The 14,336-nt window shown below is 45.8% G+C and overlaps 1 protein-coding gene across 1 annotated transcript in view; it reads right to left on the minus strand.

The window, feature by feature from the left end:
• Positions 1 to 11,556: 11,556 nt before the first annotated feature.
• The window catches only part of RAB10 (RAB10, member RAS oncogene family), a 51,832-nt gene continuing 49,052 nt past the window's right edge, over positions 11,557 to 14,336 (minus strand). Inside the window, exon 6 of the mRNA XM_067550471.1 lies at positions 11,557 to 13,875. Coding sequence (XP_067406572.1) covers positions 13,792 to 13,875 — 84 coding nt within the window. The 3' untranslated portion in view covers positions 11,557 to 13,791. The remainder of the gene's footprint in view (positions 13,876 to 14,336) is intronic.

Consider the following 14,336-nt stretch of genomic DNA (forward strand, 5'->3'; position numbering starts at 1 on the left):
GCACTTTCCTGTGCTAATTTCAGCTAGCTTGGGTTTTTCCCCACTTATACTCCTGTTCACTCTGTTTTTTCCACTTAGGCCTTTAGCCTGTTTTACAGGCCTTGAGCTCTCACTTCTGACAACATTTGTCACGCTGTCTGGATAAGGGGGGCCCTGAGGTGTATTCAGGAGCTCTGATTGCTCCTTTCTACACCAGTCTCACGCTGGGGATGTCACGCGGGCTGGCTTGAGTGGGGGGGCATTTAGTATATTGTGTGACATCAGTATGTCAGAATCGTGATAATTCATGTGAGCTATGCCATGTCAGGGACTGTTAGGAGGGATGTCTCGTGCTGAGTAAGATGACAATCTTAGAATCATAGAATCACAGGGACTGTCAGACTTCAGGGCTGTTCCCAGGGTCCCAGCGCCAGGAACAGGCTGCTGTGATGGGGGGGCTTGTTCCCGACACAGCCTGCTCTCGGTCACGGCTCTTTCAGTTCCTGCCTGCTCTGAGAAGGTTTCAGGCGCTGGGCGGACAGGCATTGCTGCTGGCTGGGGCTGCCGGAGGAAGTGAAAAGCCCTGGGAAGGGCTCGCATCTCTCCAAGAGTGTCAGAAATGATTCATCCCTTCAGGCACCAGCTCAGATTGGCGAGGTCCCTACCCTGCTGGGCCAGCCAGTGTCTCAGGCTGCTACGGTTCTGTCATTTCCCCCCACACAATCCACTGCTCCTTGCGTTGGATTAGACACCAAACAAAAATAAGCTGCGCTGCCGGCAGACCCTGGTTCTCTAGGCCCGACAGTCTTTTATTGTGCACCACGACTGCAGCGCCAGCAGATGGGGCCAAGGTAACGGCTTCCTTCAGAGAGGTGAATGCAACTTCATGGGCAGAGAGAACCGAGTCTCCTAGGAACCAGGCTCAGCCAAAGGTGTCCCCAGATGGAAACATCACTGCAGCCAGACAAATCAGCCCCGGCAGTCAGGGACCATAGCAGCAACATGCTGCCCAGTGGCTTCTGACAGCTTCATTTTTTTTTAAGCATCCCAACTGCCCCGCGTCCCCTGTGTCTTCAAGTTCGACCTGCTGGCTTTCCTTCCAAAACCGATCGTTCTTATCAGTCACGTTTATTGCAGGTGAGCCGAGGATCCACTGGCAGAGGGACTCCATTCACTGCGCAGGGAATTCTGCACCTAAAAATGTTGCACGCGATGTTTTAAAATTCTGCAACATTCTGCATAGCTTCGCTGTCAAAAGAGCACAGTGTAAACGCGCCACTTTGGTGATTTATTAAAATACCTGTCAGCAAGTCTGTCTGCTCACACAGAGCCAACCACAGAGAGTCAGGAACTGTTTTGTTGACAAATAGATTCCTTCCTAGCCATATAAATACAGAACTCGGAGCAATAATTCATTAAACTATGATACAGAAACGCGTTCCCCGCACCCTTCAGAAGCAGGGCAAAGGCTTGGGGGACTCGGGGTAACAGAGGAGCTGGGGCAGAGGGAAGTAATTGCTGGGAAGGATCCTGGGAGTGAACCTGGAGGGTTGTTGGGTGTGGGTGGGAGACGCATGGAGCAGGTTTTTGGGGGTTGTTAGGGATCTGGGGAGCCTCCCCCACGCAGACCCTGGCTGACCCCCTGGCCTCTCCCATTCAGTCAGGCTCATCTGCCCCTGTTCCCATGTGTCACAGAATCCCAGAAGATGAGGGGTGGCAGGGACCTCAGGAGGTATCTAGCCCACCCCCTGCTCAAAGCAGGACCAACCCCAACTAAACCATCCCAGCCAGGGCTTTGTCAAGCCGCAGATTAAACGCCTCTAAGGATGGAGATTCCACCACCTCCCTAGGTAACCCATTCCAGTGCTTCACCACCCTCCTAGGATAAAAGTTTTTCCTAATATCCAACCTAGACCTGCCTCACTGCAACTTGAGGCCATTGCTCCTTGTTCTGTCATCTGCCACCACTGAGAATAGCCTAGCTCCATCCTCCCTGGAACCCCCTTTCAGGTAGTTAAAGGCTGCTATCAAATCCCCCCTCACTCGTCTCTTGTGCAGACTAAACAAGTCCAGTTCCCTCAGCCTCTCCTCATAAGTCCTGTGCTCCAGCCCCCTCATCATTTTTGTTGCCCTCCGCTGGACTCTCTCCAACTTGTCCACATCCTTTTTGTAGTGGGGGGCCCAAAACTGGACACAATACTCCAAATGCAGCCTCACCAATGCCGAATAGAGGGGAATAATCACTTCCCTCCATCTGCTGGCAATGCCCCTCCTAATGCAGCCCAATATGCCATTAGCCTTCTTGACAACCAGGGCACACTGCTGACTCATATCCAGCTTCTTATCCACTGTTACCCCCAGGTCCTTTTCTGCAGAACTGCTGCCCAGCTCGTCGGTCCCCAGTCTGTAGCTGTGCAAGGGATTCTTCCTTCCTAAGTGCAGGACTCTGCACTTGTCCTTGTTGAACCTCATTAGATTTCTTTTGTCCCAGTCCTCCAGTTTGTTTAGGTCACTCTGTATCCTATCCCTACCTTCCAGGGTATCTACCACTCCCCCTAGCTTAGTGTCATCTGCACACTTGCTGAGGGTGCAATCTACCCCATCCTCCAGATCATTGATGAAGATGTTGAACAAAACCGGCCCCGGCGCTGATCCCTGGGGCACTTTGCTTCTTACCCTGCATTCCTTGCCCCAACCCCCAGGTGTTCCCACACTCCCACTCAGCTTTCCCCTGCCCCCATCCCTATATGTCCCCACACCTCCACTCAGCCACCCCTGCACCCCTGTCCTCATGTGTCCCTGCCCCCCAACCCCCTATGACACTCTGTGTCATAAAGCAGCAACCTGGAAACCCCATTTTCACCACTGGCATATAGTGTGATAGGTTTGCACCTATGGAGAGGTACTACATGGGTCTGCTGGTATTTACCTCTCTCCATCTGGTACCTGGTACGTCTCTTCTCCTGTGGTATGATAGCACATACAAGCCAACAGGATATTAATGTTCAACAGATCAAGACTTTTAATATGATATCTCACAAAGCATACTTTGTACAAACGAACATAATATAATTAAATTTAACATCCTTGTGGGGTGGAAGGGGAGTACCAAAGAAGTCCACCACATTAGCATTTAACTTCAGAAAGGGGAACTACACAAAAATGAGGAAGCTAGTTAAAGGGAAATTAAAAGGTTCACAAAAGTGAAATGCCTGCAAACTGCATGGAAACTTAAAGAACACCATAAAAGAGGTGCAAATTTAATGTATACCCTCAATTAAAAACATAGTCAGAGTACCAAAAAAGTGCCACAATGGTTAAACAACAAAGTAAAAGAAGCGGTTAGAGGCAAAAAGGCATCCTTTAAAAAGTGGAAGTTAAATCCTACCGTGGAAAATAAAAAGGACCCTAAACTCTGGTAAGTCAAGTGTAAGAGTATCATTAGAGAGGCCAAAAAAGAATTTGAAAAGCATCTAGCCAAAGACACAAAAACTAACAGCAAAAAAAAATGTTAAGTACATTAGAAGCAGGAACTGGATAATGGAGGTGCTGAAGGAGCTCTCCAGGAAGATAAGGCCATTGTGGAGTAGTTAAATTAATTAATTCTTTGCTTCAGTCTTCACCACAGCGGTTGTGACGGAGATTCCTACACCTGAGCCATTCTTTTTAGGTGACAAATCTGAGAAACTGTCCCACAGGGAGGTGTCAATAGAGGAGGTTTTGGAACAAACTGATAAATTAAATACTAAGAAGTTGCCATGGCCAGATGGTATCACCCAAGCATTCTGAATAAACTCAGATATGAAATTGCAGAACTACTAAGTATGGTTTGTAACCTTTCAATTAAACCAGCTTCTGTACCGGATGACTGGAGGACAGCTAATGTGACACTGATTTTTTTAAAAAGGCACCAAAGGTGATCCTGGCAATTACAGGCCAGTAAGTCTGACTTCAGTATCAGGCAAATTGGTTGAAACTTTAGTACAGAACAGAATTATCAGATACATCGATGAATATGATTTGTTGGGGAAGAGTCAACACTGTTTTTGTAAAGGGAAATCATGCCTCACCAATCTACTAGAAGTCTTTGAGAGGTTCGACAAACCTGTGGACAAAGGTGATCCAGTGGATACAGTGTACTTGACTTTCAGAAAGCTTTTGACAAGGTCCGTCACCAAAGGCTTGTAAGCAAAGTAAGCAGTCCCAGGGTAAGAGGAAGGTCCTCTCCTGGCTCAGTGACTGGTTAAAAGACAGGAAACAAAGGGTAGGAATAAATGGTCAGTTTTCAGAATGGAGACAGGTAAATAGTGGTGTCCCCCAGGGTCTGTACTGGGCCCAGTGATGTTCAACATACTCATAAATGATCGGGAAAAAGAGGTAAACAGTGAGGTGGCAAAATTTGCAGATGATACAAAATTACTCAAGATAGGTAAGTTCAAAGCAGACTGTGAAGAGTTACAAAGGGATCTCATTGAACTGGGTGACTGGGCAACAAAATGGTTGATGAAATTCAATGTTCATAAATGCAAAGTGATGCACATTGAAAAACATAATCCCAACTATCCACACAAAATGATGTGGTATAAATTAGCTGTTACCATTCAAGAAAGAGATCTTGGAGTCATGGTGGGTAGTTCTCTGAAAACATCCACTCAGTGTGTAACAGCAGTCCAAAAAGTTAGCAGAAAGTTAGGAACCATTAGGAAAAGGATAGATAATCAGACAGTAAATTAATACCACTACATAAATCCATGGTATGTCCATAAAGAGACCCACATGGTTAGACGGGATTGCAAGGATCATCTAGTCCAATCCCATGCCAAGATGCAGGACTGGGTGAGTCTAAACCTTGAATAGGGCATGCAATTCCGGTCACCCCATCTAAAAGAGTTCTATCGGAATTGGGAAACAGCAATGTTATAGCTGGATCAGAGGAATCCTGCCCAGCTTCCACAGTGATCTACAGTGATCCAGCCATAGCCAGAGGAGATCCAGGTCAGCCAGGCTAATGAACCACTTGCTACCCACCTGTTATGGGAAGGGCTTTATATTGTGTTGTCTTTATGCCTCAGCACCACAGGCAGTATGTTGTCAACTCACTCGCTGACCCGCAGCCTGGGACTGGTCAGGAGAAGGCTTGCTGGCTTGTTTAACGGTGCGTTATGTTTACAGATCTTCAGGCTATTTTGTATCCCTGCCCTTCAGTCGTCACTTAGCTGAGCTACACGGGCCTATATTGCCAAACAAATGCATTGGCCTTCACAGCTGTCCTACTGCACCACGGACCTGCCTATGCTGCTGTCCGCTGCCGCCTGCCCGTTTCTCTAGTGCAGTCTGGCTTGCCTGGCGCTCCCGCCAATTGAATAGCAGCCTTGTCAATTTCCTCAGTGTATCGGATCCCTTTGATCTACGCTTAATCAAATTGTATTTGGTCTGTTTTCAGATTATCACCTGGCCCATTATTTCTAAGGCTTTCCGGACATTCCCTGCACCTCCCGCGCCAGTATTACTTAAGTTTCAAATCGCAAGTTGGCCTCCAGATCAGAAAGGAATAATTAATGACCACCAGATAAAATGAGGCATAAACCTGTTAGTCTGGGGACCCATCCTAGGTTCCTGGGTGCGCTCCCACCTCCATACACAGCTCCGAATAGCTGCAGCATGGACTAGCGCAATGGTATCAAAACCCAGCCTGCTTGATGCGTCCTTTGGGGCTGCATAGCCTCTGAATCTAAGCTTTGACATACAAAACGAATGCTTCCAGCCTTCTCTGTTGCTAAGAAAACCCTGACAAGGGACAGCCAGTGCCCGCTGATGCTGCCTCGCCTTCCTGAAGACTCAGACTTGACTTCCTCCACCCCGAATCTCGCTGAGTGGATAAAACACTTGAAACAGCAGCCTCAACTGTGCCATTGCTGATCATTTTAGGAGGGGGAAGTAGAGCCGAAAGTCAGGATTTTCTGCAGGGAAGGAGATGCAGAGGGGAGCTCAGAGGAAGAGGAAGAAAGGAAGAGAAACAGAGGGCAGAAATAAAGCCGGTCCTACTGCAGACTGGAGCCTGGTTTCCCAGTGAGCGATGCCGGATGTGACAATACGGCCATCTACTCGGTTTGATTCTTGGGCAAATCTCCCGTTGACATCAACGAACGAGCAGCCATTGACGCAGGGAGGATGAAGCCCGAAGCCACAACTCAATAGGAAACGCAGCCCTCTCCACCAGCTGAGTTTGACATCCTTAGTTTAAGTGAATGAGCCTGCGGATGGGATGCAGGATGTCCTGCCCTCGGAACCTGCCACAAAAAGGTCCGCAGTGCTGGAGGCACCTTAGGCTTGCTTCCACTAGCCTCCTCCCTTCCAGACATGGCTCGGGTTCCCCACCCTGGCATCACAGCAATAAGGCTTTGGGGTTCTCCTGTGCCACTTTGGTGTAGATGCTACAGCGAGGGGAGGGGTTCACCCATCGCTGTGGTTAATCCGCCTTCCCGAGAGGCAGTACCTAGGTCAATGGAAGAATTCTCCCATCAGCCTAGTGCTGTCTACACCGGGGATTAGGTCGGCTTAACTCTGTTTATCAGGGGTGTGGATTTTACAGCGGTCTGGGCGACGTAGCGATGCTGATGTGACTTTCCCGTGTAGACCAGCCTTCAGTCCATGCGTGGAGCTGTCTCCAGGCTACACTAGTTACATCATCTTAGCTACGTCTCCCAGGGGTGTGAAAAATCCACATCCCCTGAGAGAGGTAATTAGGCCGACCTGAGGCCGGTGCAGACAGTGCTAGGGCGACAGAAGAATTCTTCCACTGGGCCAGCTGCCGCCTCTCAGGAAGGTGGATTACCTAGAGTGACAGCAGAACCCCGCCCCTCAGTGCAGAGTCTATACACAGCACAACGTCAGCAGTGTAGACACAGCTCACGTCCTTCTCCAGCTCAGGGGACTGGGCTAGATGACCTGACCAGGTCCCTGCCCACCCTACATTTCTATGACGCTCTGTAGATCCGGCACGATGGGAGAGACGTAAGGCTTTAACAGCTGAAGAGGAAGACGCCAACCACACACCTCATTTCCCTCCAGCTAATGCAGCAGCTCTGTACCCCTTTCAGGAGGCTGATTTGTCTTGCGCACCCCCAAGTTTCAACTCACTCAAGAACTACTCGCTTACAAAATCAGCCATAAAATTACAGAAGTGTCACAGCCACTGTTACTGAACACGTGCTGAGGTTCTCGTTTTTACATGTAATTATAAAATAAAGCAACTGGAATATAACATTGTACTCACATTTCAGTGTACAGCGTATGCAGCAATATAACCACGTCATTGTCTGTATAAAACTGTCATTTGCTCTGACTTCACTGGTGCTTTTTATGTTGTCTGTAGTAAAACGAGGTAAATATCTAGATGAGTTGATGTACAGCCCAGGGGTACGCGTGTGATACGTGTAAAAGAAAAGACGAGCAGGCTCTTATTCAGGGAAACAAGACAACACGCCACATTTATTGTAAATGTGAGCATATCAAAAAGCCGTCACACCCCCACACTTTCATATCCAAGTTCTGCTCCAGCCAGCCGAGTGGCCAACTAAGGCTGGGCACGAGGGGGGAGCCGGGCCTCTGGCGGTCATGAATCCGATGCTCCAAGATGACAATTGCAGAACAAGACCCAAAGTTTCCATGTTCTTACCCCATCTTTTATTGTTACTGGCTCTCACGTAAGTCTATGGCCCTTGCCAGGTCATGCTGCCTCTAGGTTCAGTATGGTTGTTAATTGCAAGCCTGACTCTTCTCTTAGTTCTGTACTTGGTTTGTTCCCAGGGTGGATCCTTCTGTACTTTAGGGTCGTTTATTTGCACTTTATGGTCCTTGCTCGGTATTCTTAGGTCTTCAGGGTTAGTCAGTGTCTTCACTCCCTTTTCTGTTGTCAGAGCAGTTTAGGTTGGCATCTTTTTATGCCCTGCACATCCATTCCACACACACACACACACACACACACACACACACACACACACACGGAGAATTCATCCAGATAGCTGTAGGTTCAATAGTACAAGTTTACTTCAAGAAACTAACAAGATGGAGTGCACTTACACCCCCCTGAACAGTGCTGCACCGTTATCAGAACAGCAAAGGAACCATTTATATCTACCTCAATCTCACTTACACAATACACCAAGGAGTCTGCATCTGAGTCATTTGCACAACTCCTGGGGGCAGCTCACACGTGTGCCCCTGGCTGAGAACCACTGAGCGACAGGAAGTGTGTGCCGCAGACACACAACCTGATCAGACGTGGAGCCGAAGAACGGTCAGTACAGAGCTGGTTTGCACCATGAGTCAGGTTCCCTTCTGGAGAAGCGTTTCAGATGTTTTCCTCAAATAACCCTGGCTGTGGGCATAGGCAGATGGCCCGTGTCCTGCCTGGGGGGCAGCACTGGAGGTGGGGGGAGTTGCATAGCACCCTAGGGCAGAGCGATTGCCAGGGGAGCGATTGGGATCCTCGCGCTGAAACGCGCACCCAGCTGCACTGCCCGGCTCTACACCGTCTCCTTCACAGCTCAGCTTATCACCCAAGAGCAGAGCCGAAGAGCGACGTAGCTTCCCTCCCCCCCATTTTCTGTCTAGCCCTCCTCAGCCCCCTTGGGAAGAGGCTGGCACCAGCCCTGCTCCTGCCTGTCATGGTTCATCATGGTGGTGGTGATCAATGAGCAGCAGTTGTCACCTTCAGTTGACTCAACTCAGGGCATCACGTCAATGCCCATTGGTGCCCTCTGCCGTTTCAGATGCAATACACAGCCCTTACTGACTGCAGGCAGGTCTCTTTAGAGCAGTGGACTCAACACACCCCACAGGGAGCCGAATGGCATTCCTGTTGCCCTTTTATCGGCGGAGTTTGGGTCAGGACGGTTTTACCTGTAAAACCCCAGACAGGACAGGTTCAGGAGCGTGTGTGTTAAAGCGAGGGATTTCCTTCCCCGGGTCTCAGGGTGCTCCACCCTGTATTTTATCTACCTTTCCATACAGCGCACACTGCACCACACATCCGACGTTATTTCATGTGCGGGACGCCACGCTTTAGCTGAGCAGGTGCTTTACAAGGTCTTCAACTAGCTGTAGGGCAAATAGAGAATCACCCTCGGCAACCAAAGAACTATTAGAAAACCTTCCACGAGTGGACGACGTTACTAGAAAAGGATGCAGGAGATAAGTGCTTTTAACAGAATCGGGAACACACAAATGTAGGGCTGGAAGGGTCCTCAGGAGGTCACCTAGTCTATCCTCCCACGCTGAGGCAGGACAAAGCAGACCTAGAACATCCTCGACACCTTTGTCAAACCTGTCCTCAAAAACCTCCTGTGCTGGTGATTCCACAACCGCTATTAGTAACCTGTGCCAGCACTGACCTAGCTTTCTAGTCAGTTTTTCCTTATACCTCACCTTGCTGCATACAACTTATCTCCCCCCCCCCCTTAGTAGAACTGGAGAACAATTGATCACTGTGCTCCTTAGATTAGCCCTCACCCCATTTGAAAACTTCAGCTCCCCCCGACTCATCTTTTCTCAAGAAGAAACGAGGTTTTTGTTTTAATTTTTCTTCAGGAGTCAGGTTTTCTAATTATCACAGCTGCTGCACTCTGCTCACCTCTTTCCAATTTGTCTACATTTCTCTTAAAGGGTGGTGCCTAAAAGTGGACAGAATACCCTCCCCCCTCCCCCCAAGGTCTCACCTGTGCTAAGGAAAGCAGAATAATTACCAAGCCTGTTTTATGTGAACCACTCCTGTTAACACACCCCAGAACATTAGCTTTTTTTATGCAACTGCATTACTGCTGGCTCACATTCAACAGGTACAAGGTGTCCCACATTACTGCCATAGATGGGCAAAGAAAATGCTACTTAGAAGAGGAGACAGGATTTTCTGTGGTATCACTCTCTGCCCCACACCAGCCCCACTCTGAGATTAAGGGGGTGATTTTCTTTAAGGGTTGACTTGGTATTTCTAATCATGAGCCACGAGGAGCGGTCACTGTGAATCTTTGCTTCCTTATCCACCATGCCTGCCGCGGCTTACATGTGCATTGACAAGTCGTAGGCTCGTAAAACGTGAGATCACATTTAGGGTGAGTCTAACTTGATACTTGAAAAAATTAATTGGCCCAAACCTTCTCTCACTCACCTTTCCTCTATTAAGGCAAAAACGTCAATTAACAGGTGTATCATTGTACAGTCACTTATTTCTTAAAATTATAGCTGTGTAGTTGTAAGCATTCCCCCCGAGCTTGGAGGATGTCACTCATGTACAAAATCTATTTATAACAGCAGCAGGAAGACATCAGCAGTGAATTTCACGATGGTGTTGAATTTCTTCAGATGTGCAAATCACTTCTTGGCTAAATGAAGCACGCCAGTCTCAGATACACACTACCTGTCACTCCATAGCTAAAGGATGGGGATGAAGACAAAATGACATTGCTGGTACGTTTACTGCTAGGGGGCTGTGCACCCCACCCTGTCAATATAGAACTGGGTAGTGGTTCACCTATTCCTGCCATAAGGGACCACTGTGTGACCTATATGTATCCCCACCCTCTGCCAAAAAAATGTCAGTCCTCAGACCTTGTTTAGCCTACTCCCTTGGTGAAAGAAACCTTTATTATGGCCTACCACGTAACAAATACAAGTTTATAAAAGCTGATTTTATTTGCTCTTTGTGAAAGCAAGGATGGGATAGAGTATGATGGTTTATTTTATACAACTTGGTGTGGTATGTGGTACAAAGGAAGGTGTTTTAAATAAAAAGCCAACGAGTGTGGAATAGCAAAGTATTCATTTCATACTTCCCATTTATTTTTACTTAATCTTTTAGATATCCTAGACCTTGTAATCAAGGCTGGATGTTTCTTCACAGACATGGCTTTCAATATTATCAGACGTTGAGGTCCTTGTTGCATTAGCCACCCTGTTACTCAGCACAACTTGGGTTCAGGTGATTTGGCTCACTGGATCCAATGGAGAAGAGTATGGGGTTTTAAAACGTTATTTAATAATTGTAAAATGGATACAACCTAAGTTAAATTGGTAATTGAAAGTTAATTCTTTTCCTTTATGCACTGGCAAAAAGGTAGCATTGTCAATATTTCTCAAATAGCTGATTTCATTAGACACCTTCACTGGCATTAGTTCATAGCATGCCGCTTACTTAAACATGCATCAGATCAATTAAATCTTAACATGGACATTGCTAGTTCAGACCATGGCACATTTTAGAACCTAGATGACGCCATCACTATATGAAAAAGGCACACGAAAGCTCGTTTTAGACTTTTCTATGCCAGTCTTAGGCTTCATTCAACACAGTGGGGGAAGGAGGTTTCTTCTAAGTACAGGTACGAAAGTTACAAGCAATTTGCTAAAAAACAGTAATACAAAGTTACTGCATATACTTGAGTGGAGTTGTTTCTCTAACATATGCATTTACGTATACTCTTTTCAAACGAACATGGAGCATCGTTCTCCACAAGCAAATGAAAGCCCAGCCCCACACAGTTGGAAATCATGTTTTTATATGAACAGAAGTAGACCATCTAGAAATATTTCAGTTTATTTAACTTGTTAAGTAGAATATGAAACTGAATTTATAGCTAGTTGTATCAGAGAGTGGACTGTTCTCTAGCTGAACGGTGTTTAATGAACACAGCTTCTACAAAGGATCCCAACAGACTTACAGAAGTGGGGCTAGGCCCCATTAAGCAAATAAAGACCTCACAACAGACCATACAAAAATTGATGTATACTCCATTTTCCCTTTTGATGTTAGAAAGTGCAGATTTAACAAAAAGTTAGCCATATTCTGTCTATTTACAATGCTGATCAATATGCTGAATACGTGAGAAACACAACAGTGTCAGTTTATCACCTAGAGTCCCAGTTTCTTGCCTTTTCCTCCCCAACAGCCACTCAACTGGGCAGGGTTAATGAGTACAGAGGAGATAAACTGCCAAAACAGAGAGGAAGAGGGAGACATCAGTAAAGTTTACTGCACTGATAGCAGGTCAAAACAAGAATATGAATATTAAAACACTCATTTCATTGAAGTCAAGTCAGGGTCATTTGCAGATTTCATTGTTTAGTTAAAGATCAAGCAACCAAGCGCACAAAGGTCAGGCCAAGCCAGTCAGATTCAGAAAAGCAAAGTTTAGGGGTTCTATTGGAAACTTTCATGTGTGTTCTTGGCTGGAGAATCCTCCTTCCTTGTTTATATGCAAGCCAACTGATGTTCAAATACTTTCATTAACAAGACACCCAATTGACCATGAGTAGTCTAAATTAGCCTGGGGCCTTCAACTCTCTTCTCCGCTAGAAATGGATGAAGCCATACAATTATTTCAGCACAGGTGTCTTTTGGGGAAAAGCAGCAAAGGTAGCATCCCCTTATCTACAGATGAAGCATGAAAGCAAAGCAGAAAAGCAAGTTAATCCCCCTGGAGGTGCAAAACCACAGGGATACCCATTCTCTCTCCCTGCACAAATCACCTGCTGTCTTCCAACAGGATTAATGATGAGCTCAAGAATGACCATGTTGAACAAATTAGAAATTCTTTGATAAAATTAATGCTGGAAAAAGTGAAAGTTGTAGGGAGAGAAAATAGTTCAACACAATTGCCAGCTTTTTTTTATTTCTCTTTTTAAAAGACTGGTTTATTTAATTAACCCTTTGCTAGGCTGCCGAATGTCCTGCTCGAGCAGCTAATCGAGACTAAGTTCATATTAACTGTTGTCAGTTAGGGAACTGCATGTTATATTCTCTCACACAGAAAGCAGACAACCACATCACCCTCCATCAATAACTAGTGCATGCAAATACCTCATCCATATCATAAACCCAAAGGCTACACAGGGGGAGAGAGGGGGAAATACTAGTGAATTGACATTGGCTACAGGGAAATTAGTAGGTATAACTTTTTACCTTGAAAGCTAAATCAGTGCTTTGTATTAACTTTGGCAAACGTATCAGGTTGCCATCTTTTAATTAACACATCACACTGTGAAGAAAAGCAAATAAAAGCAGCATGCAGGCAAAAGGAAAGAAGTCACCAGTGAGAAAAAATGACAGCAGGAACAGTTCTGAATGGCTAGTTCACCAAAAAGGAGACTTAGCAGATAAATTTAAGATTTTTGCACCACCCTTTGTCCTCGATTCACTACACCAACAATCACAGTAAAGCAACCACAAAAGAGTTTAATATTTTTAAATGGTCAAGTATGGATGGTACGTCTCCTGCACATGCTTCCACCAGAACAAAAGAGGGAAAAAAGTTCCTTTCCACATAAGGCACAGGACAAAATAAACCCCATTTACATACTCAAGGCGAAAATGAGTTTTTTCCTGGCTTTTTTGCTGATGCATGTCTATAGACTATGGTGACTCAAGCACATTATCCATAACAGAAAATTCCACTGTTGTACAAAATCAATTGTTATAATTCTAACTTTTATTCTTATACAATTTGCAGAATCGAGTTGAAATGATTGCTCTAAGTTTTAATGGCAGGATCGGGACTATAATACAACCAAAATGTAGTGGTGAGCTGAGCAGATACATTAAAAAATGAAGTCACAGACATGATTTTTTTTTTTTTATACATTTTGTTGAGAAAATTATAGTCAGCAAGCTGTCCTAAATGGAAGAACAAAGGAAGGCTGGAGATTTGTTAAGATGAGGAACGAAACATTCATTTAAGGTTAAAAGTGGGCAGAGTGGTTTATTTCACAGCGAGAAAAAGGGGGTGGTGGATGGCGATTGGTGATACAGGAGAACGTTCAGCAACACTTGCTCTTCCAGCCTGTCACCCCACCTCCACTGCTGATATCTACATTTTCACTGTTGGGCTCTTTTACAGGGGTCTGCAATGAAACAAGCCAAAAGAAACTCCAGTTAAATTCTGAAGAGATGTGAACATTCAGCACCGAAGAGAGAAGCATGCCAAAAGACCATGTTATCACAAAAAATATGCTCATAAATCAGATGCGGTCCTAAATCTTCATGAAACTTTCTGATCTGGAGTCAAACTTTGTAGCTGAGCTGAACCAGTCCTACCATATCTGAAACCCACAATCTCTGGAATTTGGAACAAAACTTTGTAGTTTGGGCCCACCACTAAAATAAACCTAACTTGCTTCTAGGACTTACACTGCGGCTTTGCTTATCCTACCAAGTCACAGAATACACTATGAAGCCATTCAGGCAATTAGCTTAAAATAGATTTTGAGTCTCACCTATGTGGGCTGTTCTAAAAATTCTTCATGGTCAGAATAATCCAGGTATAGAGAAGGGCTCTTTTAGTGCTTTTTGGAAGGCAGTTTAG

The sequence above is a fragment of the Emydura macquarii genome, unplaced genomic scaffold (assembly GCF_026122565.2).
Source record: "Emydura macquarii macquarii isolate MOO-44397 ecotype Brisbane River unplaced genomic scaffold, CSIRO-AGI_Emac_v2 contig_1300, whole genome shotgun sequence".
Classification (NCBI taxonomy): domain Eukaryota; kingdom Metazoa; phylum Chordata; order Testudines; family Chelidae; genus Emydura; species Emydura macquarii.